Source organism: Oncorhynchus mykiss, chromosome 7 (genome assembly GCF_013265735.2).
Source record: "Oncorhynchus mykiss isolate Arlee chromosome 7, USDA_OmykA_1.1, whole genome shotgun sequence".
NCBI classification, from domain to species: domain Eukaryota; kingdom Metazoa; phylum Chordata; class Actinopteri; order Salmoniformes; family Salmonidae; genus Oncorhynchus; species Oncorhynchus mykiss.
The window spans coordinates 16,636,327-16,663,254 of NC_048571.1; the positions used below are offsets into that span (position 1 = coordinate 16,636,327).

General features: G+C 42.3%; 2 protein-coding genes across 5 annotated transcripts; one reads left to right on the forward strand and one right to left on the reverse strand.

The window, feature by feature from the left end:
* Positions 1-46: 46 nt before the first annotated feature.
* Positions 47-10,142, reverse strand: LOC118936281 (oocyte zinc finger protein XlCOF6-like). Of its 4 annotated transcripts, none has more exons than XM_036982793.1 (3): positions 9,794-10,142; positions 2,644-2,767; positions 47-2,159 (listed from the first exon to the last, which is right to left on the reverse strand). In XM_036982793.1, the coding sequence occupies exons 1-3, from the start codon at positions 9,869-9,871 to the stop codon at positions 1,567-1,569; spliced, it is 795 nt and encodes a 264-aa protein (XP_036838688.1). In that variant the 5' UTR covers positions 9,872-10,142; the 3' UTR covers positions 47-1,566. The 4 variants fall into 4 exon arrangements, 3 of the variants coding, with proteins under 3 accessions (XP_036838688.1, XP_021466700.2, XP_036838687.1); XM_021611025.2 differs by lacking the exons at positions 47-2,159; positions 2,644-2,767 and adding an exon at positions 3,624-6,239 and having other exon boundaries at positions 9,794-9,876; positions 10,044-10,137; XM_036982792.1 differs by lacking the exons at positions 47-2,159; positions 2,644-2,767 and adding an exon at positions 3,624-6,239 and having other exon boundaries at positions 9,753-10,126.
* Positions 10,143-18,759: 8,617 nt separating this feature from the next.
* On the forward strand, positions 18,760-26,723 carry LOC110528883 (obg-like ATPase 1). Its single transcript, XM_021611057.2, has 11 exons — positions 18,760-19,014; positions 19,772-19,869; positions 22,053-22,196; positions 22,347-22,474; positions 22,738-22,913; positions 23,171-23,251; positions 23,369-23,466; positions 23,795-23,935; positions 24,028-24,124; positions 24,213-24,335; positions 25,571-26,723. Exons 2-11 carry the CDS (start codon positions 19,772-19,774, stop codon positions 25,676-25,678), a joined length of 1,194 nt encoding a protein of 397 aa, XP_021466732.2. The 5' UTR covers positions 18,760-19,014; the 3' UTR covers positions 25,679-26,723.
* The last annotated feature ends 205 nt before the right edge of the window (positions 26,724-26,928 follow it).

Here is a 26,928-nt window from a genome sequence, read left to right on the forward strand (position 1 = left end):
AAAAGTTCAAGAGTAAAAATGTGCGTAATAAATTGCATGGACTCACTCTGTGTGCAATAATAGTGTTTAACAGGATTTTTGAATGACTACATAATGTCTGTATCCCACACATACAGACAATTGTAAGGCCCGTCAGTCAAGTAGTTAATTTCAAACACAGATTCAACCACAAAGACCAGGAAGGTTTTCCAATTCCTTGCAAAGGGCACATATTGGTGGATGGGTAAAAATAAAAAAGCAGATGCTGGATATCCCTTTGAGCATGGTGAAGTTATTAAATATGCTATGGATGGTGTATCAATAATCCCTGTCACTACAAAGATACAGGCGTCCTTCCTAACTCAGTTGCAGGAGAGGAACGAAACCGCTCAGGGATGAGGCTAATGGTGACTTTGAAACAGTTAGAGTTTAATGGCTGTGATAGAAGAAAAGTGCACCTTGGTGAACTTCGAGTGAAATGGTTTGAAAACGTTCCTCAATCCAGGCATGGAAGGTGTCGCTGTACTCCTAATAATCCCACAACAAATTACGGCAAATCGAGAAGATTGAAATACTGCAAGTTCTTATTTAAACGGCCTTTTTCATCCTCATGCTAGGCTGGCTAATGCTAGAGCAGCTCATTGGATTAGAAACAGGTGCAACATTTTTATTCTTCATGACTGAGATTAGCCAAACAGCCTTGTGTCCATTTGTCCGCCTGAGCCACGAAGCAAATCAAAATGAAGTGTGCAGGCTTCATTTTTTGGTAAACAAAGTGGAGGTGCAAAAACATATCATAATCCATAATTTGTAAATGTTCACTAATTTTTTGAGCTAGTCTGTATAAAAAAGATAAATATTATGGGAGCATTTTGCAAACCCGCTCCCCTGTCGAACCAAGATAAATGGTTTTGACCACAAAAGTTTTGCTTCACTACATGCTCCACTGCTTTGACTTGTGTAATGTTAGCTAGAAACCACAAGTGCCTATCATGATCATGTGTAAACTCCACATAGTTGTCCTCTGTAGGTGTCATTGAGTAGGTTGATACACCATGTCATGGGTGCACAATCCATAGGTAGCTAGGCAGTACAATATGAATGTCCAATACACACAATCGACTGACAGGGAAGGGGATTTCACACAGTCAAAGTCCTGCACGACGCTAACATGTGTAAACTTTACATAGTTATTTTCTGTCGGTGTCACTGAGAGTAGGCTGATACCATTTCATGTGTATACAATCCATTAGCTAGGCTGTACACAATTCTGAATTCAAATACATACACAGTGCGAATTCAATTGATTAAAATGAATCAATAATAGTCTTTCCAACCTTGTTAAGCATTATCTAGTCCAATTGTGGCATGTTTTCACTATTTTTATCAGTTTGCATCAGTTTCAATGGAGTACTTTTATTTTGAAGGCGGGGGGGGGTCCGACCTTCAGTCGCGGGTTCCGCCCTGGCAGAGGCCCAGCTCTCCTGCAAGGCCTCAAGGAACTCAGCAGAGATGGGGACAGATGGAGAGATATCACTGTCCACCAGTTGATGTCCAGTGCAGTGGCTACCCAAGTGAGTAAGCTCCTCATAGCCTCTCGAGCCGCTGTGGGCGATGAAGCCACACTGGAGGCTTCTGATGGCCTGTCAGCCTGGTAGCACCGCTCACGGTGGTGAACAGTGCCAGTTTCGTCCCCCAGGAACAGCCTATCACTGGCCAACAGGGAACAGCTGTTGTCGCCATCGAAGCCATCAACCTCCTGACCCAGGGCATGCGCTCTCCTTTCAATGTGGTCCCAGCTCTGCCTGCAGTGGCTCTGGCCACGCTTCCTAGGGGGATACTGGGCCCAGTAGAGGGACTAACAGCTCGCTGCCGCACCACTCCTGAGGGAGCCTGGGCCCAAGCCTGGCCGACCCACTCGCGCATGGCCTCCAATCGCGCCAGGTGCAGGCGTTCTGAGAACACCACACAAAACAGGCATCCAGTAGAGTGCTCCGCCGCCCTTTCTGCATGGCTCAAAACCAGGCAGTACATACACAAGGTATGCGGATCCCCAGGGGATGCCACGATCACACCCGTCACAAAGGGGAGCCAAAAGCTCAGCGAAGCCAACAATGTCACAGCAGGGGTCCGAAGCCCTGGGAGAGCTATGTCATGACCCGCTTGGAGGAATAAGAACCCTGTGAGGGATAAATTGCCCATTAAAGAACCCCAAAGTTAATGTCTCAACGTAGTTTTCCATGATACTCACACTCTGCAGGGGAATGAACAAGAAAAATCCCTGCAAGATAATTAACAGAACCCGGGGAGCAGCATGTTCAAGCAATTCACAACACACGCATAGAACAAGCCAGTCGGCAAGTTGTGTAAGGTAAATTACAGTTTGTGGCAGCAAGAACCACCAATATATTAATGCACAGTGAGTCGTAGTGTAACGAAACACAAGCACGACATACCACGGGCGGATGATACAGATCAACCGCTCAAGCTACTTTCAGCTTTAAGGAGAACCTTACGAGACACCATCGAATCCACACGAAGAAGAGGCCCGCAAACATGTGAGGCGTGTGGAAAGACATACATTCAGTCCACCAACTTAAAAGCTTACATGCTAGTTCATGGGGCATTAAAACCATTTATGTGTGACGTTTGTGGAAGACTTACCTTTACAATTATCAACTGAGAATTCACAAGCTAACACACGTGGCTGATGGAGAGGGGCACTCAAGAACCAGAAGAACCCCTCAGCTGCGAGATGTGTTTGAAGGGCTTCAGCTCCATCGGTTCTCTGAAAACACATGGAAGAATTCACACAGGAGAAAACATATACACTTGTTCCACATGCGGAAAGACTTTTCTCCATAAAGTTACTTTTGACTATCACCAGAAATTACACACCGGAGAGAAGCCCAATGCTTGTGGTTGTTGTGGAAAGAGATTTATTACAAAACAATCTCTTAAGATACATGAGCTGATCCATACAGGTGAGAAACCACATAAGTGCAGTGATTGTGGGAAGACTTTTGGATGTATCGCTAATCTCAAAAGACACGAGCGAGTCCACGCGGGAGAGAAGCCTTTCAGCTGTGATGTCTGTGGGACACGATTCAGACAAGCCAATCATGTCAAAACCCACATGCAAGTGCACACAGGAGTCAGGCCATACTCCTGCAAGAGATGTGGAAAAGGCTTTTCTGATTCAAGACACTTCAAAAAGCACAACTGTGTCAGTAGCTAACGCAAATCTTCTGATCGCACTTTCAGAAGTAAGAAATGAGGATGACATGCCATGATGATGCAATCTCAATAACTTGGATATCTAATAACTTGAGTCAGGTGTGTATGAGTCTGAATGCTGATACAGTTTTTTTTGTGTGGATTTCCAAAATGATTCCATAATCTTGGCATGTAAATGATTTATATACTGTGATGATCACATCCCTAATATTCATTGTCCAGTTATATTAGACAAGTCCAAGTATTAACTACACTTTTTGTTCTTTGAAATAGCCTTAACTATTAGGTTGGATGGCCTTATGGGATTCTTTAGGTGCAGGGGAGGATTAACAAATACCATTTATGCAGGGCAGAAACGAGGAGAGAGACGAGATAACCAAACAAAAAAACAGCACAGTCATTTGTGAAATAAACTTTACTGTTGATACAAGATCATTTCAAGGATATGACAAAAATAAACCTGGAATAAAGACTGATACAATATGGTATTTGTGTGTTTCTGTTGTAGTCCTTTCTTATTGAGTGTCTCTGACTGTGCCTTCCACACTGTAGTATAGAGATCAAGTCTCCTCTCCAGAGTGTTGCCTCTTCTGGTGGCGTTTTCTGTCGTTCATTTGGGAGAAGCTTTGTCCACATTCTGAGCAGTGGTACGGTTTCTCCCCAGTGTGCATTCTCATATGTATTGTGAGTGAGTTCTTTTGGAAAAATCTTTTTCCACAGCAGGAGCACTGAAAAGGTCTCTCTTTATTATGCACCCTTCTCACATGACTCATCACATCACATGAACGAGAAAAAGTATTTCCACATTCCGAGCAAGGATAGGCTGCTCTTTCTCCAGAGAGTTTGAACTTGTGCGCTTGCTTGTGACACTTAAATGTTTTTTCATGTGCAAAACTCTTCCCACAATCAGTGCAGCAGTACGGTTTCTCCCCAGTGTGTGTTCTCTGGTGGTCTTCCAACTGACGCAAATTTGTAAAACCCTCCCCGCAGTCAGTGCAGAGGAATGGTATTTTTCCACTTCCAGTGTGTATTTTTTGGTGTCTTTCAAACTTTGCCTTGTTTAAGAAATACTTTCCACAGTCAGAACAGTGGAGTGCCAGTTCTACGGAATGTACTGGAAGGTGTGATCGTAGTTTTGCCATGTCAGGAAATCTTTTATCACACCTTGAACAGCGGTGATGTTTCTTTTCCTTGTGTGTTAGTTGATGTTGTTTAAGCCTCTCCTTTCCTGCAAAGCTTTTGTCACAATTAGAGCAGTGGTAAGGCTTTTCTCCTGTGTGTGTTTCCCGATGTCTTTTAAGATGATATCCGCGCGTAAAACTCTTATCGCAGTCGGAACAGTGGTGACGCTTTTCCCTTGGTGAGATCTTCTCTGTGTGTTTTCGCTGGTGCTTTTTCAACGACCATAACAGTTTGAATCTCTTCCCACAGTCGGGGCAAAGGTGAGGCCTTTCTTGACTATGTACTTCCATGTGTATTTTTAGGTCTACTGGTTCAGAAAAGCTTTTATCACAGTTAGGACAATCACCCTCTTTCTTATGTGTCCTCTGGTGACTTTTCAGAAGATCCGAGCGGGTAAAACTTTTCCCACAATCAGGGCAGCGAAAATGTTTCTCTCCCGTATGCGTTCGCTGGTGTAGTTTAAGTTTATCCACCTTAGAAAAACTTTTACCACAATAAGAGCACTCAAGAAGCCCCAAAGTATGTTTTTGTTGGTGCATTTCAAATGCATTTAACAACTGGAATCTCTTCCCACAGTCTGGGCAAAGGTATGGCTTTTCTCCAGCATGTACATGCATGTGTGTGTTCAGATCCTCTGGTTTGGAGAAACGTTCTTCACAATGATTGCAGTGGAAGTATTTCCCTTTCATATGCTTTCGCTGGTGGTGTATTTTCAGATCATACGACTGAGAATAACTTTTGCCACAATCAGAGCAGCGATGAGGCTTCTCTCCCGTATGTGTTCGTTGGTGTCTTTTAAGATGATAAACTCGTGAAAAGTTCTTCCCACAGTCGGAGCAGGGATGACGCCTCTCACCTCCATTAGAACTCACAATAGGGTCATCGGAAGTATTATGATGAGGCTTCTCTCTGTTCTCCAGAGTTGTTTGGGGCAGTTGTCTTTCTGGGTGCTGATTTTTACCAAGTTCAGGCACACTGTCTACATTTGCTGCACTGCTGGTAGCTTTGAAGGTATTCTCCAGCAGGTGTTTTTCAAGCTTCTCCAATAGGACAAAGCTTTCCACACATTTAGTGGAGTGAAAATTATGTTTGTCTTTCACATGTATTTTTTGGTGTGACTTGAGATTATCTAATCGAGCAAAACTTCTGTTGCAATCAGAGCAGTTGTGAGGCTTCTCTCCAGTATGTGTTCGCTGGTGTCTTATAAGATCCCTTACTTTTTGAAAGCTCCTACCACAGTAGGCGCAGTAGTGAGGCTTTTCTCCTCCAGGACTGAAGCCATCAGTGTCATTAGTATCTAGGGGATCTTCTGCATTCTCCTGCGTTGTTTGAGGTTGTTGTGGTCTTTCTGAGTTTTGATTCTTCTCTGATTGGCACTGGACATTGGCTGGGCATTGCTGTTTGCTATGTGAAAGCACACTCTCTACATTTGCTGCACTGCTGACAGCTTTGAAGGTATACTCCGGCAGGTCCTGTGGATTTTTCACAAGTTCAGTTTGACGAATGCGTGTGACAGCTTTATCCAGTGTGAGTTCTGGGTCAATTTGTAATTGCTTGGATAATCTTCTGTCATGTAAGCCTGCGACTAGTCGGTCTCTTATCATCTCACTGAGCAGAGCTCCATAACCGCAATGTTCTGACAAACAATGAAGTGCAGAGATAAAATCATCAGCTGTCTCTCCTGCTTCCTGTTGTCTTTGGTTGAATTTTGTTCGTTCTAATATAACATTCCTCCTAACTGCCAAATGTCCATCTTGCTGCTCATTATTAGAACTGTGGAAGTGGTCCCGCTCGATCAGGTTGTCATCTTGCAGGTCTTCTGGGGTGTCCATCTCCTCTGCCTGGAAATACATTTAAAATTGCATAATTACATTGCACAAAACATTTATTTTGTTATAATATAGCCTACTTTTCATTATGGTTAAAGTCCAAATTAGAATAGATAGCATATACAATAAATAGCTAAACAAATAACTTAGGGTCTTCACATCTTTACAGTAGTAGCTAGGTCTAATCATTTGAAATACCTAGCAGTATCAACATGATAATGATGATTTGTCATTAGGTCTAGAGATCCCCATGATATAGCATATTGATAGCATAGGCTAATGATCTAGGCTAGAGAAGGTTCATTGACAGTAGTATTAGTAGTGGACATTTCTATGTAAAAAAAAAAACATGATCACTAGCATGTGAAGTTCATGGGAGCACATCAAATTTGGTAACAATGAATGCTGTTTTTTTTTTTATTTTTATTTTTTTTTATTCAACCATTTTTTCCATCCTAACATTTGGAATAGGCCGGAGGCTTTGATTTCTGGTCCAAAAAAAGTTGGGGAGGTAAATATGCACCGACAACCAATTAAATTGGACAATTAATGCTATTTCTAGGAAACGTGACATTAGCTAGGTTTCCATTCCAATTGGCGACAGATTGTAATGTGAATATTCTAGAATCCGCATAAAGAAACTACGCGCATTTCCTCATCAGTGGTATGTTTCCACCAAATGGACTTGTTGCAGATACAAATCAGTGCGTGATGACATACTGCACACAAAGAAAACATCTAGCCGAACAAGTCTTAAAAGGTATTAGAAATACAGCACCAGTCAAAAGTCTGGACACACCTACTCATTCAAGGGTTATTTATTTATTTTTACTATTTTCTACATTGTAGAATAATAGTGAAGACATCAAAACTTTGAAATAACCAATATGGAATCATGTTGAAACAAAATAATGTTAAACAAATCAAAATATATTCTAGATTCTTCAAAGTAGCCACCATTTGCCTTGACAGCTTTGCACACTCTTAGTATTCTCTCAACCAGCTTCACCTGGAATGCTTTTTCAACAGTCTTGAAGGAGTTCCCACATATGCTGAGCACTTGTTGGCTGCTTTTCCTTCACTCTGCGGTCCAACTCATCCCAAACCATCTCAATTGGGTTGAGGTCGGGTCATCTGATGCAGCCCTCCATCACTCTCCTTCGTCAAATAGCCCTTACACAGCCTGGGGTCTTTTGTCCTGTTGAAAAACAAATGATATTCCCACTAAGTGCAAACCAGATGGGATGGCGTATCACTGCAGAATGCTGTGGTAGCCATGCTGGTTAAGTGTGCCTTGAATTCGAAATAAATCACGGACAGTGTCGTTAGCAAAGTACCATCACACCACCTCCTCAATGCTTCACGGTTGGAACCACACATGCGGAGATCATCCGTTCACCTACTCTGCGTCTCACGAAGACACGGCAGTTGGAAACAAAAATCTCAAATTTAGACTCAGACCAAAGGACAGATTTCCACCGATCTAATGTCCATTGCTCATGTTTCTTGGCCCAAGCAAGTATCTTCTTATTGGTGTCCTTTAGTAGTGGTTTCTTTGCAGCAATTTGACCATGAAAGCCTGATTTCACGCAGTCTCCTCTGAACAGTTGAGATGTCTGTTACTTGAACTCTAAAACATTTATTTGGGCTGCAATTTCTGAGGCTGGTAACTCTAATGAACTTATCCTCTGCAGCAGAGGTAACTCTGGGTCTTCCTTTCCTGTGGAGGTCCTCATGAGAGCCAGTTTCATCATAGAGCTTGATGGTTTTTGCGACTGCACTAAAATAAACTTTCAAAGTTCTTAAAATTTTCCGGATTGACTGACCTTCATGTCTTAAAGTAATGATGGACTGTCGTTAATCTTTGCTTATTTGAGGTGTTCTTGCCATAATATGGACATGGTCATTTAACAAATAGGGCCATCTTCTGTATACCACCCCTACCTTGTCACAACACAACAACTTCTTAATGCTCAAACGCATTAAGAAGGAAAGAAATTACACAAATTAACTTTGAACAAAGCACACCTGTTAATTGAAATGCATTCCAGTTGACTACCGCATTAAGCTGGTTGAGAGAATGCCAAGCGTGTGCTAAGCTGTCATCAAGGCAAAGGGTGGATACTTTGAAGAATCTAAAATATACAATATATTTTGATTTAACACTTTTTTTGGTTACTACATGATTCCATATGAGTTATTTCATAGTTTGATGTCTTTGCTATTATTCTACAGTGTAGAAAATTGTAAAAATAAAGAAAAACCCTTGAATGAGTAGATGTGTTCAAACCTTTGACTGGTACTGTACATCCAAACAATAACATTGAAGTAAAGACCCCGGTCAACTAATATTAACATTTAGACTTGCAGAAACTATTTCACTTCTGTAAGTTTAAGAAATCTTGCTTAGTGGCTTGGCATTCTGTTACCAAACACCCACATCTTTAAAATATATATATTTTTTTACAATTTATTAAGTGTTAAAGTGCATCATTATGTTGCCAAATCAGTAAAAGAATGACCAAAAAAAAATCAGTAACAGAATGACTGCAACTGAATTAGTTACAATGGGAATTCATAGTAGTCACAAACTGTCCTCACTTCCGCTGGCATACTCTTATGTTCAGCTCATAACTGTTTACTTTCTCTTTCTGTCACCTGGTGGTCAAAGCAAGTGTGAGAGAATCTGGACAACCCCTCCCTCTCTCTTTTCTCTCCAGCTAATGTCACTGCTCCCGGCTCTTAATGACACCTACCCATAACCAGCCCTCTCACCCACTGAGCCCCAACCAACACCGGACGTCCATGGACATTTGAAAAGTAGTTAAATTTGGTCAGTCCAAATCTGAACCAATCATAGACTTCTGTTTCACAAGTTTGGACAGCACAGTACAGTAAAGAAAAGTAGAGTATGGGACAGTACAGTATGGTACTCTACAATAATGAATTACAGTAGTGTACACTAGAGTAGAGTACATTTTAAAATGTAGTGTATTTTACTCTTCTGTGCTATACTTTGATGTCCAAACTTGTGAAACATTGATGTCTTTGATTGGTACAGATTTTTTTAAGCACTTTATAAAATTACAATTGATTGATTTGGTCCAGACCATCCAAACGTCCTTTTGTTTGCGAGCTCATTAGGAGAACAGCCAGTCTGGAAAATAATACCCAAACATGCAAAGGAGGATATTACATTTGTCTACCTTTGTGTCTATTCAGCAGCCATGATATCATTATGTTCCTGGGTGTTAATCCACTTCACTTACGGTAGTTCAAAAACACGCAGTCTTTCTGCAGACATCTTTGAATCTTACTTTGGAGTAGATATTTACGTTTTTGGAAAATGCTGTCACAAAAAAACGCAGGGAGATTTTACCATCATTCTGTTACTAACCTTTACATCTGCACTGTTCGAGTAAATGTGTTTTTGTACAATTTTCTGGGTATTATTAAAAGTAGGCCTTGTGCATAGAGCTGTATGGTTTGTTTAACTTTGCAATCAATGGTTATTGTTTGTCATACTTTTAAAGTGAAAAATAGTAGTCTCCGCGTCATTCTGTTACCATGGAATTGCCCGGCTCCTCTTCATCTCGGTTCTCCTGCATTGGTTGGGGTAGTCCTGCTTCCTCAAGTTCCGCCATTTTCTCTGACGTGTTTTGAATGACAACAGAAGGGGTTCGGGTAAAACCAGAGGCTGCAAACCACCGAAGTCTGCTATGCTAATCTATACAAAATAGTTTTTGCTGGTAGTAATTTAAGCTTTTGGTTAGATTTATATTCAAAGGGAAATAAAAAATAAAAAGCTTATCTCACAAGATCCTTGCTGCTGCACGTCTATCCGCTGTCTGGTTAGCTATTCCTCTCTCCACGTGTGTGTCGTGAGCAGCATTAGCGTGAGCAACAATAGTGTCATCCGCGGTTCGTTTTCAAAATATCAGTCCCTCATTGAAACCGATGCAAACTGATAAACATTTTGAAAACATGCCACAATTGGACAACATAATGCTAAGCAAGGTTGAGATGTTACATACATTCTCAAAACACATTTAATTGATTGAGGTGAAATTGCTGTATTCAATGTATTTGAATTCAGAATTACTTTGGGGGCATACATTTATGCACTGTACAGCCTAAGGTATGTCATGTGCACCTATGAAATGGGGTATCAGCCTACTCAGTGACACCCACAGAACACAACTATGTAGAGTTTACACATATTAGCGTCCTAGCTCTTATTACAGAACTTTGACTGTGGGAAATCACCATCCCAGTCAGTCTATTATGTACTGGGCATTCATATCGCACTGTACAGCCTGAGCCACGAATTGTGTACCCATGAAATTGGGTATCAGCCGACTCAGTGATACCCACAAAACAAGGTTTGAATGTTATATAAATTAAACCAAATACATTTATTAGGTAATTTTTACAAAAACAACAAAAAATATGTTGAAATCACACTGTGGATGTATTTGAATTTAGAATTGCATTGGGGGAACCATCCCACTTCAATACACACAATAGACTGACTGGAAAGGTGATTTCCCACAGTCAAAGTCCTGAAATAAAAGCTAAGATGCTAATATTTGTGTAAACTCATAGTTATGGCTGTAATGGGAGTACATTTTAAGAGTTTCTCTGAGCAACTTTGGTCAGTAACAAATGTATTTTGATAACGCTTTCAGAGCTGTCTACGGGAGTGAACGCTATTTATAATAAGAATTACATGGAAAATGGCTGGCCCTCCCTTCAGCAAAATATATTTGATACCCTCCCTGACCCTCCCCTATACCCCAAATAATAATTAAAACAAAGTGGATAGCAGAGAACCTGTCTGCCGTTTACCCTCACTTCTTGGACAGACCAGAGCCTTGAATATGCAGTTTTAGAAACTGTTCTTTGTCTTGTAAGCATTATATGGCAAGGAATATTGATAGTGCAAAGGGCTGCAGGCCAGAAGGTTGTGAGTTCGCAGACTACCGTGGACAAGAGTAGGGGTGGAATTAATCTATCATCGTATTTACTGGCTGAGGAAAAAATAGCTTTTTAAACTCAGCTAAAAAAGAAACATCCCTTTTTCAGGACTCTGTCTTTCAAAGAGAATTCGTAAAAATCCAAATAACTTCACAGATCTTCATTGTAAAGGGTTTAAACACTGTTCCCCATGCTTGTTCAATGAACCATAAACAATTAATGATTATGCACCCGTGGAACGGTCGTTAAGACACTAACAGCTTACAGACAGTAGGCAATTAAGGTCACAGTTATGAAAACTTAGGACACTAAAGAGGCCGTTCTACTGACTCTGAAAAACACCAAAAGAAAGATGCCCAGGGTCCCTGCTCATCTGCGTGAACGTGCCTTAGGCATGCTGCAAGGAGGCATGAGGACTGCAGATGTGGCCAGGGCAATAAATTGCAATGTCCCTACTGAGACTCCTAAGACAGAGCTACAGAGAGACAGGACAGACAGCTGATCGTCCTCGCATTGGCAGACCACGTGTAGAACACCTGCTCAGGATCGGTACATCTGAACATCACACATGCGGGACATGTACAGGATGGCAACAACAACTGCCCGAGTTACACTAAGAACACACAATCCCTCCATCAGTGCTCAGTCTGTCCGCAATATGCTGAGAGAGGCTGGACTGAGTGCTTGTAGGTCTGTTGTAGGGCAGGTCCTCACCAGACATCACCGGCAACAACGCCGCCTATGGGCACAAACCCACCGTCGCTGGACCAGTGCTATTCTCTGACAATTTTGTCTCACCAGGGGTGATGGTCGGATTCTCATTTATCATCGAAGGAATGAACGTTACACCGAGGCCTGTACTCTGAAGCGGGATCGATTTGGAGGTGGAGGTTCCGTCATGGTCTGGGGCAGTGTGTCACAGCATCAACGGACTGAGCTTGTTGTCATTGCAGGCAATCTAAATACTGTGCGTTACAGGGAAGACATCCTCCTCCCTCATGTGGTACCCTTCCTGCAGGCTCATCCTGACATGACCCTCCAGCATGACAATGCCACCGGCCATACTGCTCGTTCTGTGCATGATTTCCTGCAAGACAGGAATGTCAGTGTTCTGCCATGGCCAGCGAATAGCCCGGATCTCAATCCCATTGAGCACGTCTGGGACCTGTTGGATCGGAGGGTGAGGGCTAGGGCCATTCCCCCCAGAAATGTCTGGGTACTTGCAGGTGCCTTGGTGGAAGAGTGGAGTAACATCTCACAGCAAGAACTGGCAAATCTGGTGCAGTCCATGAGGAGGAGATGCACTGCAGTACTTAACGCAGCTGGTGGCCACACCAGATACACCAGACTGTTACTTTTGATTTATACCCCCCCTTTGTTCAGGGACACATTGTTCAATTTCTGTTAGTCACATGTCTGTGGAACTGGTTCAGTTTATGTCTCAGTTGTTGAATCTTGTTATGTTCATACAAATATTTACGCATGTTAAGTTTTCTGAAAATAAACGCAGTTGACAGTGAGAGGACGTTTCTTTTTTTGCTGAGTTTATAAACATTTCATGCAATTGTACTTAATTTTACATATTAGCAGATTTTTTTTTTAATACCACAGAAATGACAGAAATAACAAGGTAAGAATGGACAGAGAGATGGGCATATGTATTCATCGTATCGTATTTTTCCAATGCCAAATCAGTATTTGCAACAAAACTGTCCCTATTTTGAATTATTTGCAATCTGAGACATCATTGGGCATCTGAGCATGGTACTTTCAAAAGTTAGGTCTACTCTGTCTGGGGTGGAAAGGTAATCCTATCTACACAGAAAGATGTCAACTTTAACTGCTGGCTACTCTTCTTCTGTGGCTTAACCCAACGAGACTAGAACACAAGTGTTTCCTTAAAGCTGTCTGGGTTTAAACATCTGCTATTGTACAGAAAGTAATAACTTAATCAATTGATCACTTCCCAATCAAAGTATTTTTTGTGACTATAGAAGGCTGTAACTCAGCCTCTGAATGTCATGTTGTGTCTTGTCTCTGTCCTTTCCCTTCACCCTGTCTCCCTCTGCTGGTCGTTGTTAGGTTACCTTTTCTCCCCCGCTTTCTCCCAGCTGTTCCTTGTCTCCTCTAACTACCCATTCACCCCGTTTCCCACCTGTTCCCTTTTTCCCTCTGATTAGGTCCCTATATCTCTCTCTGTTTCTGTTCCTGTCCTTGTCGGATTCTTGTTTGTGTTTCATGCCTGAGCCAGACTATCGTCATGTTTGCTGTAACCTTGTCCTGTCCTGTCGGAATCTGCCGGTCTATCTGAGCCTACCTATGTTTGGTTATTAAAGAAGCTCTGTTTAAGTTAGTTCGCTTTTGGGTCCTCATTCACTCACCATAACACTGAATGTCTCTGGTACACAACAATTATATTTCCATATGCATCGGAGTCACGTCTTTCCTGTGTATTTCACATAAAGCATTAAGGACCAAAGCGCTGTCACAGATTGCTGTATATAATCGGATCCATTGTATTTTCTTCAATCTTAAGCTAACAAGGGGTAGGCCTGTGCTTTGACGTTTTCATTAATAAAAGGTAGGCCTATGGCATACCCTCTCATACCCCCTCAATTCGAGTCTTTGTTTTAATTTAGCCTACCTCTGTGTCAGTGGGCTGTTATTTAAAGGAAGCATGGTGGGTGGAGGAATTGACCTACAAATCTACGGATATAGCAGCAGTCTGTTAAACAGGTAAACCTACCTCTTATTTCTTAAATAGGAAAAAATAAGCTTCAACACAAAGCCCTCTTGTTATTAGTAAAGTTTAATTAAAATGAAGACTGTTAAGGACCTCCCCTTTTTTTCAGTTTTCGCCTAAAAAGATTGCCTGTAGCTCAGGACCTGAAGCAAGGATATGCATGTTCTTGTTACCATTTGAAAGGAAACACTTAGAAGTTTGTGGAAATGTGAAAAAAATGCACGATAATATAACACATTAGATCTGGTAAAAGATAATACAATGAAAAAAAAAGTGTTTTTTTGTAACATCATCTTTGAAATGCAAGAGAAAGGCCATAATGTATTATTCCAGCCCAGGTGTCATTTAGATTTTGGCCAGTAGATGGCAGCAGTGCATGTGCAAAGTTTTAGACTGATTTGAATGAACCATTGCATTTCTGTTCAAAATGTGCCTATTTGGTTTATTAATACATTTTCAAGTTCATAACTGTGCACTCTCCTCAAACAATATCATGGTATTATTTCACTGCAATAACTACTGTTAATTGGAGAGTGCAGTTAGATTAACAAGAATGTAAGTTTTCTGCCCAGCAACAGCCCCAAAACATCACTGCTCTAGAGGAGATCTGCATGGAGGAATGGGCCAAAATACCAGCAACAGTGTGTTAAAACCTTGTGAAGACTTACAGAAAAAATGGACCTCTGTCATTGCCAACAAAGGGCATATAACAAAGTATTGAGATAAACTTTTGTTATTGACCAAATACTTATGTTCCACCATAATTTGCAAATAAATTCATTAAAAATCCTACAATGTGATTTTCTGGATTTTTTATAGTTGAAGTGTACCTATGATGAAAATTACAGGCCTCTCTCGTCTTTTTAAGTGGGAGAACTTGCACAATTGGTGGCTGACTAAATACTTTTTTGCCCCACTGTACAGGGGGCACTGGTACCGAGTCAGTGTGCGGGGTACAGGCTAGTTGAGGTAATCTGTACATGTAGGTGGGGGCGAAGTGGCAATGCATAGGCAACAAACAAACAGCGAGTAGCAGCAGTGTACAAAATGTGTGTGGGGGGGGGGGGGGGGGGGGGGGGTCATTGTAAATTGTCCGGTGGCGATTTTATGAATTGTTCAGCAGTCTTATGGCTTGTGGGCAGAAGCTGTTGAGGAGCCTTTTGGTACTAGACTTGACGCTCCAGTACTGCTTGCCGTGCGGTAGCAGAGAAAACAGTCTATAACTTGGGTGACTGGAGTCTCTGACAATTTTATGGGCTTTCCTCTGACACCACCTATTATATAGGACCTGGATGACAGGAAGCTTGGCCCCAATAATGTACTGGGCAGTTCGCACTACCCTCTGTAGCACCTTACGGTCAGATGCCGAGCAGTTGCCATACCAGGCAGTGATGCAACCGGTCAGGATACTCTCAATGGTGCAGCTGTAGAACCTTTTGAGGATCTGGGAACCCATGACAAATCTTTTCAGCCTCCTGAGGGGGAAAAGGTTTTGTGGTGCCCTCTTCACGACTGTCTTGGTATGTTTGGACCATGATAGTTCGTTGGTGATGTGGACACCAAGGAAATTAACAATCAACCCGCTCCAAAAGAGCCCCGCCGTTGTTAATGGTGGCCTATACGGCCCACCTTTTCCTGTAGTCCACGATCAGCTCCTTTGTCTTGCTCACATTTAGGGAGAGTTTGTTGTCCTGGCACCACACTGACAGTTCTCTGACCTCCTCCCTATAGGCTGTTGTCGTTGATCTTGCCTACCACTGTTGTGTTGTCAGCAAACTTAATGATGGTGTTGGAGTTGTGTTTGGCCACGCAGTCGTGGGTGAACAAGGAATACAGGAGGGGACTAAGTACACACCCCTGTGGGGCCCCAGTGTTGAGGATCAGCGTGGCATACATGTTGTTGCCTTCTCCTACTACCTGGGGGCGGCCCATCAGGAAGTCCAGGATCCAGTTGCAGAGGGAGGTGTTTAGTCCCAGAGTCTTTAACTTAGTGATGAGCTTCGGGGGCACTATGGTGTTGAACGCTGAGCTGTAGTCAATGAACAGAATTCTCACATAGGCGTTCCTTTTGTCCAGGGCAGGTGTGGAGTGCGATTGCATCATCTGTGGATCTGTTGGGATGGTATGCAAATTGGAGTGGGTCTAGGATGTCCGGGAGGATGCTGTTGATGTGAGCCATGAACAGCCTTTCAAAGCACTTCATGGCTACCGACGTGAGTGCCACGGGGCGGTAATCATTTAGGCAGGTTATGGTGGTCTGCTTGAAACAGGTAGGTATTACAGACTCAGTCAGTGAGAGGTTGAAAATGTCAGTGAAGACACTTGCTAGTTGGTCAGCGCATGCTCGCAGTACACGTCCTGGTAATCTGTCTGGCCCAGCAGCTTTGTGAATGTTGACCTGTTTAGAGTTTTTGTTCTCAACAGCATTATCACACAGTCATCCATAACAGCTGGTGCTCTCGTGCATGCTTCAGTGTTGCTTGCCTCGAAGCAAGCACAAAAGGCATTTAGCTTGTCTGGTAGGTTAGCGTCACTGGGCAGCTCATGTCTGGGTTTCCCTTTGTAGTTTGTAATAGTTTTCAAGCCCTGCCACATCCGACGAGCGTCAGAGCTGGTGTAGTAGGATTCAATCTTAATCCTGTATTGACGCTTTGCTTGTTGATGGTTTGTCTGAGGGCATAGCAGCATTTCTTATAAGTGTCCAGATTAGTGTCCCGCTCCTTGAAAGCGGCAGTACTAGCCTTTAGCTCGATGTTGCCTGTAATCCATGGCTTCTGGTTGGGATATGTACGTACAGTCACTGTGGGGACATCTTCATCGATGCACTTATTGATGAAGCCGATGACTGAGGTGGTGTATTCCTTAATGCCATTGGATGAATCCCAGGAACATATTCCAGTCTGTGCTAGCAAAACCGTCCTGTAGTGTAGCATCCGTGTCATCTGACTACATGAGGTCACACCAGATACTGACTGTTTTTCTGATCCCCACCTCAGCCTTTTTTAAAGGTATCTGTGATCAACAGAGGGCACTGTGGTCCTCCCGTAACCTGCTGGTAGGGAAAAGCGTAGAGACCACCCCCCAGGCGGTGGCCATGGTAGCCATGGAAGCCCTGCGGTGGTACGGAAGGAACGGGGCCTCGATCCCAGGCGAAGGGTCCCCCACAACACCCTAGGTCCCGGCGGCCACGGTCTGACAGCGCTGCGGCGCCTAGGGGATGGATCTCCTGTGGGCCCTGAAGGACGGGAAGGTAATTTTACAGAGGAGCAGGATGAGGCGAGTTTGATAAGGACTCACCCCGCTCCTGTACAAGGGCCCGAAAACAGCTTTTTAACAAAGTGACTTTTTAACATGTTTTTCATGTCTTAAAAATGTTGTACCTTTGTTAGATCATTAGTACACATTTTAAATGGCTTTTACAGATGTGATGTTTACAAGGAAAGTACTTTTTATTCATGGTTGTTTTCATTGATTTTAACAACATGTACTTTTTAACAAATTGAAATGTAACTTTCAAATGCTGTGTTTTATGCTTTGTTGCCGTTTTTATGTGTATGAAATGATGTAAAAAATGTATGAGCTGTTTTTAAAGGAAATGTGTTAATAAAACTTTTCCAAAAGAAAAAAAAATCTGTGACCAACAGATGCATTTTGGTATCCCAGTCATGAAATCCATAGATTAGGGCACAATTCATTTATTTCATTTGACAGATTTCCTCATATGACCTGTAACTCAGTAAAATATTTGAAATTGTTGCATGTTGCGTTTATATTTTTGTTCAATATAGTAAACTTGAAGGGAAGCATGATGTAAAATGCGAACCTTGTATTCCAACTGATTTTAGGTCACTAAAGCCAATAATTTACCGCTGCGCAACGGAGTTCTGATTAACAGTGGAGATAGAAAATGTCAATATGATAATCACACGGTGCTATTTATCGTTGACCAGCAGATGTCCCTAATGTTCATTGTGAACAGATAATGACGCTCAGATGAATGAACCGTTTTTAGGCGCCGAAACCTTCAGAAAGCCTTGTCAGATATATGTTTATTTCTTTGCCCTTTTGTAATGTAACTATTTGCACATCGTTACAACAGTGTACATAGCCATAATATGACATTTTAAATGTCTCTATTCCTTTTAAAATTGTGTGACTGTTTACTGTTCATGTTTTGTTTTTTTCACTTTTGTTTGTCTATTTCACTTGCTTTCGCAATGTAAACATTTGTTTCCTATGCCAATAAAGCCTTTAGAATTTAATTTAATATTAGAGAAAGGAAGAGGTAGGAATGCCATTGGCCAATTAATGGGGGAACGTTTAACGCCCCACCCAGCAGACTGTTGACCAATCGCGTTCACGTTGTCATGCTACGTCAAGCGGTTGCTTAGCTAATGTTGGGTTTCTGAGCTAGCGCCATTCACTCCCATTTCCCCATCTCCTCAAAAGGATAAATTCAATTCAAAGGGCTTTATTGGCATGGGAAACATGTTTACGTTGCCAAAGCAAGTGAAATAGATTAGGTATATCTGGCCTCGTTTGGGTGTCAATGGTGGAAACCGCTCGGGGTGATCTTCTTCTTCGTTGGGGTTTAGCGGCGGTTGGCATCCAATATTACATTGCATTACCGCCACCGCGCGGGCTGATCGATATTGAATCAATTACGTCACACTGCAAACGTGCAGCGCTTTACGTGTTATAAGGTTTCGTCCAATGAGAATGCTGAGACACAAAACACTTCCGATATGCTGTCTCTTTTCTAGGGTTTCATTATATAGCACAGCCACAAAGTGGAAATTGGCCATATTGTTAAAAAAAAAGAATGAAAACAAAAAATGTATTTTTGGTCTTAATTTAAGTTTAGGCATAAGGTTAACGACACTGATAAGGTTAGGTTGAAAATCACATTTTAAGGAAATTCATTGAACAATTAGGAGGGGTTATGACTTCGTGGCTGTGGGAACTAGTGACGACCCTTTTCTAGTTTCGCTAGATGTGGAGCAGTGTGAACATATTCCAACCAAATCTATTTTCGTAGATAGCCGAACAAAAATAAACCGAATCAAGGTGATATGAACATATAGCTCGTTAAAGACATGCTTGTTTGGTTATATATTCGTCCTTGCGATATGTTTCGTTTTATTTTAATAAACAATAACGTTACTTGACATAGCTAGCTAGTTGGCTAGCTAGCATGCTGACAAGCAGAATGAATGGGACCGTTCCTTACTAGCTAGCTAGCTAGCTAGCTAGCTTCTCCACATGTGTTTTAGCCTGTTTGCTAGTTAGCTGTCTTCTAGCTATGCAGTTGGTTAGCTGTGCCAACTGGCAAGTCTGTCTTTTCAAATTAGGTTGTCGTTTGTGTCAACTTGAGTAGCTAGTAGGCGTTGAGTCAGCGATATGAAACCGGGAAGTTATCCGAGATAAATAACTGTCAGCTAGGTAACTATGTGACAAGTCATCGCAGGGTATAGATTGCTGTCTGTACTCTTTGCCAGCAGTATTCCAGACGCAACTACGCACGATGTGGTCTAATTCAAGGCAACTGTGTGGCATTGCAAACCCAGCCTTGCATGTTATGCGAACCCAGCCTTGGTAGTGTAGTAAACCATTGTCACTAGTTTTTGTACTGATTACATGTCGTTGTCAGAGTAAAAGGGAACAATATGCACACGGTTTCTGAAATTGACCCCTGGGGTGTGAGAGAGTTGTCAGCCATGTAAAAATGTAATGTTGATATTAAGCATGTCCCATAATTTAGTTGTTTGGTTCAAGAGCATGAAGTGTTTAATTTCTGTTTCTAAATGTTTTGTTGCTGTTGCAGATGCCTCCAAAGAAGGGAGAAGGACCAAAACAACCACCGCTGATTGGACGCTTCGGGACTTCTTTGAAGATTGGGATTGTGGGATTGCCGAATGTTGGGTATGGACATGACTACAATTTAGTAGTTTCCCATAGTTGTAAAGGTAGGGCGTTGGAGAATCATTAGCACAATTCACACTATAGGGCCAACTAGGATTGCACATTTTGGGGAATATTCAGAGATGGAGACTTTCTGTGGGAAAATCAAATCAAACTTTATTTGCTACATGTGCCGAATACAACATGTGTAGACTTTACCGTGAAATACTTACTTACAAGCCCTTAACCAACAGTGTTGTTCAAGAAGAAAATATTTACCAAGTAAGCAAAAAAAAAAAAGTTATAAGAAAAGTAACACAATAAGAATTACAATAACTAGGCTATATACAGGGCACCAAGTCAGTGTGCGGGGGTACAGGCTAGTTGAGGTAATCTGTACATGTAGGTTGTGGTAAAGTGACTATGCATAGGTAACAAACAAACAGCGAGTAGCTGTTGAGGAGCCTTTTGGTCCGTGACTTGGTGTTCCGGTACCGCTTGCAGTGCGGTAGCAGAGAAAAGTCTATAACTTGGCTGACTGGAGTCTCTGCCAATTTTCTGTCCTTCCTCTGACACCGCCTATTATATAGGTCCTGGATGGCAGGCAGCTTGGCCCCAGTGATGTACTGGGCTGTTCACACTACCCTATGTAGCACCTTACTGTCAGATGCCGAGCAGTTGCCATACCAGGCGGTGATGCAACCGGTCAAGATGCTCTCGATGGTGCAGCTATAGAACCTTGTGAGGATCTGGGGACCCATGCCAAATCTTTTCAGTCTCCTGAGGGGGAAAAGGTTATGTGGTGCCTTCTTCACGACTGTCTTGGTGTGTTTGGACCATGATAGTTTGTTGGTGATGTGGCCACCCAGGAACTTAACTCTCAACCCACCCACCTTTTCCTGTAGTCCACGATCAGCTCCTTTGTCTTGCTCACATTTAGGGAGAGTTTGTTGTCCTGGCACCACACTGCCAGTTCTCTGACTACCTCCCTATAGGCTGTTGTCGGTGATCAGGCCTACCACTGTTGTGTCGTCAGCAAACTTAATGATGGTGTTGGAGTCGTGTTTGGCCACGCAGTCGGGAGTAAACAGGGAATACATGAGGGTACTAAGTAGGGGAATTAATGGAAATGAATGCAAATTAATATTAATACAATTTAAATGTAGATGTTTTTTCATTGGATATATTTACCATATCATATGGAGACAGAAACATACACCTTATCATAAGTAGACATAATTGCAAATTATTAAATTATTAATTAATTAATTATTATTAAATTATTTAAACAGGTAGGCCAGTTGAGAACAAGTTCTCATTTGCAACTGCAACCTAGTCAAAATAAAGCAAAGCAGTGCAACACAAACAACAACACAGAGTTACACATGGAATAAACAAACGTACAGTCAATAACACAATAGAAAAGTCTATATACAGTGTGTGCAAATTAAGTAAGGAGGTAAGGCAATAAATAGGCCATAGTGGTGAAATAATTACAATTTAGCAATTAAACACTGGAGAGATAGATGTGCAGAAGTTGAATGTGCAAGTAGAGGTACTGGGGTGCAAATGGGCAAAATAAATAACAGTATGGGGATGACGTAGTTGGATGGGCTATTTACAGATGGGCTATGTACAGGTGCAGTGATCTGTGAGTTGCTCTGACAGCTGGTGCTTAAAGCTAGTGAGGGAGATGTGAGTCTCCAGCTTCAGTGATTTTTGCAGTTCCAGTCATTGGCAGCAGAGAACTGGAAGGAAAGGCGGCCAAAGAGGAATTGGTTTTGGGGGTGACCAGTGAAATATACCTGCTGGAGCGTGTGCTACAGGTGGGTGCTGCTATGGTGACCAGTGAGCTGAGATAAGGCGGGGCTTTACCTAGCAAAGACTTATAGATAACCTGGAGTCATTGGGTTTGGCTCTAGGTCATGTAGTTAAATGATGATGTAGTTCAAATTCCCAAAATTCCCAGGCTTAACTTCCCATGAACAATTTCCGGAAATTTACAGGAAAGTTTCCGACCCTTTGCAACCCTAGGGCCAACCCAACCTGTACTGTTCTGGCTTTCCAGCAACTGTGGTGGCTGCATGTCACTACAGTGCAATTCAGACAAATGTATCTGCTTTTGTTGTTCAGTAGACCCTACCATACAGATGTCTTGGGCTGTAGAATAGTGACAGACTTTGTCTCGTAATTTTTGTCTACAGGAAGTCAACATTCTTCAATGTGCTGACCAAGAGCCAGGCCGCAGCAGAGAATTTCCCCTTCTGCACTATCGACCCCAACGAGAGCAGAGTACCCATCCCTGACGAACGCTATGACTACCTCTGCACCTTCCACAAGCCCCTCAGGTAGGGTTGTGTGTGTGAGCAGAGTGCACATTCATGTAGAACGTTACAACTACTTCTGCACCTTCCACAAGCCTTGGAAATGTGTGTATGAGTAAACACTCTGTACATCAAGTTTGTGTGTAACTTCTCAGTCTCTTTCTCATTGGACAGTAAAGTCCCAGCGTTTCTGAATGTGGTGGACATAGCTGGGCTGGTGAAAGGTGCTCATGCTGGACAAGGACTGGGCAACGCCTTCCTGTCTCACATTAGTGCCTGCGACGGCATCTTCCACATGACACGTGAGTTTAACACACACTCGCAGAAACGCACTCACACACATGCACTCAATCACACACTGTAATCCTGGTATACATTTCGCATTAAAACCGCAAGCATGGGAAGCTTCCATTCTAATCAATAGGGCACTCACACCTACTCGATGCTAGCACAGTTCAGATGTGCATGCACAACAACAACAATATACTCAATTCCTATTTTATCAGCTTTGTGAAGTCTAGCACCATGGCGTAACCTGGACATAATTGAGTGTTTGTGTGTGTAGGTGCATTTGAGGATGAGGACATCATCCATGTGGAGGGTAACGTGGACCCAGTGAGGGACATTGAGATAATCCATGAGGAGCTACGGCTGAAAGATGAGGAGTCTCTTGGACCAATCATAGATAAGTTGGAGAAGACCGCTGTCAGAGGAGGAGACAAGAAACTCAAACCTGAATACGTGAGTAGAGTGTGTGTGTGTGGGGGGTGGTTGATGAGTGCCCTATTGGGTCTGAGACTGAGGTCTGAAGCTGTGTGAGTGGGCTTGATTCAAGCACTTGAAACACTTTTCCATGCCCTCTCGTAGATATTTTGAGACCCACAGGCGTGCCTAGGGAGAAGGGGCCACAGATAAAATCAGAATTCAGCATTTGTTTACTCATGTTCTCTCCTTTCATTCCCTTCTCTTGTTCCCTTCTTCCCTCATCCCTCACTCAGGACATCATGTTGAAGGTAAAGAACTGGATTTCCGAGGAGAAGAAACATGTCCGCTTCTACAATGACTGGAACGAGAAGGAGGTATGACTATGTGTGTGTGCTCACAAAAGACAGAGGGCAGAGTACCATTAGTTGCAGGGGCCTGTATACCAGCACACACACATCTAATCCAGTGTGTGTGTGTGTGTGTTTATGCAGATAGATGTGCTGAACAAATACCTGTTCCTCACGTCCAAGCCCATGATCTACCTGGTCAACCTCTCAGAGAAGGACTACATCAGGAAAAAGAACAAGTGGTCAGTGGGTTCTCTTTCTTAATTCCTTATTCCTGCTTTCTAAATCTTACGTTATTTGGGTTGTGATGCCTGGCAACCATTATCTGAGGAGCTGAAATGCTACTTGTTGAGGGTCTGAACTTTACTTGCAGTAGGGGTTTATTTTGTGATTGTGGCATTTTGTGCAAAATAAACACTGACAGTTTTGTATGTGCAAAAAAAACCTGACTGTTTGGTTTATTAAAGAGCAACTTCAATCAAAAATCAACTTTATTTTTCTAATGTAGAGGATCTTTTCTCTATGTATATACATAGGATTGTTTTCTCTTAAATATGCATTCTCTCCCAGGCTGATTAAGATTAAGGAGTGGGTCGATGCCCATGACCCAGGGGCTATGGTCATACCAGTGAGTGGAGGTCTTGAGGCCAAACTACAGGACATGACCGACGAGGAGAAGGACAAATACTGTGAGGAGGCGAAGACTCAGAGGTACACACACGGACAGATCAAACACACAATGAACACATTTTATGATATTGCAAGCGGTTAACTTATTAACTGTGTATGTGTGTGTATTGCAGTGTACTGACTAAGATCATTAAGACGGGCTATGCAGCTCTGCAGTTGGAATATTTCTTCACAGCGGGACCAGACGAGGTTAGAGCGTGGACTGTCAGGGTAAGAGACACAGTTTGGTTATCTCTCCCACAATGAGGTGTGGGTGTGACTATCACAGCGTTATATATTACTCCTCTCTGTCCTACAGAAAGGCAGCAAGGCGCCCCAGGCGGCAGGGAAGATCCACACTGACTTTGAGAAAGGTTTCATCATGGCAGAGGTCATGAAGTTCCAGGACTTCAAAGAAGAGGGCACCGAGAATGCTGTCAAGGTGTGTGTGATGGCATGCCATAAGTACTTGTCAAAAGTTTTTTTTGTCTAATCTTATCTGGATAAGACCATCTGATAAAGATGGCACTGTACTGGATGGCCTCCGTTTTGCGAGCTCTGACCCAACTTTGTTATTTTGTGACTATTGACGTTTATTTTTCCTTTATTTTCACAATGTATCCGTTGTCATTTCTTATAACCGACAATAACTTTTGAACATCATATCAGCAGTTACTTAGCCCAATTCCGGCTTCAACTTTGTGGGCTCTTAATGTAATTCTGCCCCAATTGTCCGGGTATCCAAGAGGCAATGTCGGCTTTACAGAGGGGGAATCCTGGTTGGGATTAAGGCGAAAGGAAAAGCGGCCACCTCTTCCCTCTATTCTGTTGGCCAATGTACAGTCACTTGATAATAAAATGAATGACATTTTGATTGCGGATTTGCTACCAACGAGTCTCTTGTAACTGCAATATTCTCTACTTTTCTGAAACATTGCTTTTTGGACAAGATTAATTAATTAATTACTTGAGTTGGATAGCCATGGGGGGCATGGCTATCCAACTCAATTAATTCTCCATTCGCAGAGAGGACAGGACAGTAGATTCAGGAAAATTGATAGGGGGAGAGGTGTGCCTCTTCATCAACAACAAATGTTATTCTGACTCGAGCGCAAGTATGCCCCCATCGACAGGGCTGCAGTGGAGCGGGTCAAGAGCTTCAAGTTCCTCAGGGTCCAAGTCACTAAGGACTTAATGGTCCACACACATGCGTAGTTGTGAAGTAGGCACCCTTGTATTTATTCCTATGCACACTCTCAGGACTCTACATACTCACGCACACTGACACTCCAACATACAACATTCACACACATTTTTATACTGACTTTATACACACTCAAATATAATATTAATTTATGCTGCTGCTACTCTATCATACATCCTGATGCCTAGTCACCTTACCCATAAACTTATCTACCTCTATCGCTCCAGTTTCCCTGCACATTGTAAGTATGGTATTGGAACTGACCCTGTATATAGCTTCTTACTTTCTTGTGTTCTTATTTGTATTTGTTCTACCTTTATTTGTTAGTGCTACATTGATATTGATCACTGCATTGTTGGGTTTAGTTTGCAAGAAAGGCATTTCACTGTACTTGTGCACGTGACATTAACTTATCTTGCTAAATTACATTGTATAATGTAAATGAAGTTTTTCTGGTTTGATTTGTCCCATAGGCTGCTGGGAAGTACAGGCAGCTGGGCAGGAACTACATCGTGGAGGACGGAGACATTATATTTTTCAAATTCAACACACCCAATGCACCCAAGGCAGCGAAGAAGTGATGGGACCAATGCGACCAGTACAATAACATAGGGTTTTTGTGTCCCGTCTCAATTTGTCCTCGAGGGCCGCAGTGTCTGTTGATTTTTCTCCCCTCTCCCTGGTATTATGAATGAGAAGATAAGAATTAATCATTCTAATTCTATGTATGGTAGGATGAAAATTGAGTGCACACTGTAACCATTGAGGTCCTGACCAGGTCCTAACGTGTTTTCTGGTCAGGTTATTTTATCAGGAAAAACTCTGGGCCCTAGTCAGGACTGATCGGAACATGGAGGGACCATTATTATTATTTTAAGTAAAGTAGGCATCTCTGACCGTGCCTGACCAGAAACCACCAACGTGACTTTTAGCTTGGGACCCTGATTATCGCACCTACCAATACACTATTATATTAAATCTATATCTTTGCCCACCTCACACAAGACATTGCAGCCACATTGTGAATAAGAGGAAGATATAAATCAGTCTTCTGACACCCCTGACCACGTTCATATTTGTGGAGGAGACTATTGCTTTCATTTGCTCTGGTTACAAAAGGAAAACATCAACGAGCTAGCTTGCTACTTAGCTAAACAATGGAAGGTGCACAATCCATGGCAGCTAGCTGGCAAACAAGCTACCTTCTCTATAAATTAGCTTGACGTGCTAGAAATGAATAGAAGTTGAGTAAAAAGTTACTAAAATAAACGTTATCTTCTGAATCAATGTCTTTATCATGTATTGAATGTAGAAGTTTTAGTTTAATCTCCTTCCCAAAAAACGCAATCTCAGACTGTCAGTGAATTAGGTTGTCTCCATGGTACCCAGACAATTTCTGCCATATAGTACATGCCTTCAAACGACCATAAAACCAATCTAAGTATGCCCTTACCTAAGGAAAGCGTTTGAGGGACTCTATGTAACACTCCAATTCCCTTAGGCAAGGGGAAATTATGAGTTTTGTGCAACTGGGCCCGGGCCTGACAAGCATTTTCATGGAAACGCATGTACTGCAACCACAATATGGGTCAACAATACACTCAATAAAACAAGACAACAGATTCCGTTTGTGTTCAAATGTGTTTTAATTGATGGGTGTTCATGTGCGTGTTGAACCAGAGTATGTATTTTGAAATGGATGGGATGCTTGTAACAGCCTGGGGGAACATGCTGATACTGCAAAATAAATGACATGCACAGTGACAGGTTCTGTGCATACTAGTCTGCGTCGTGGTTCATGCAAAAAAATATTCCATGTTGCAATGACTAT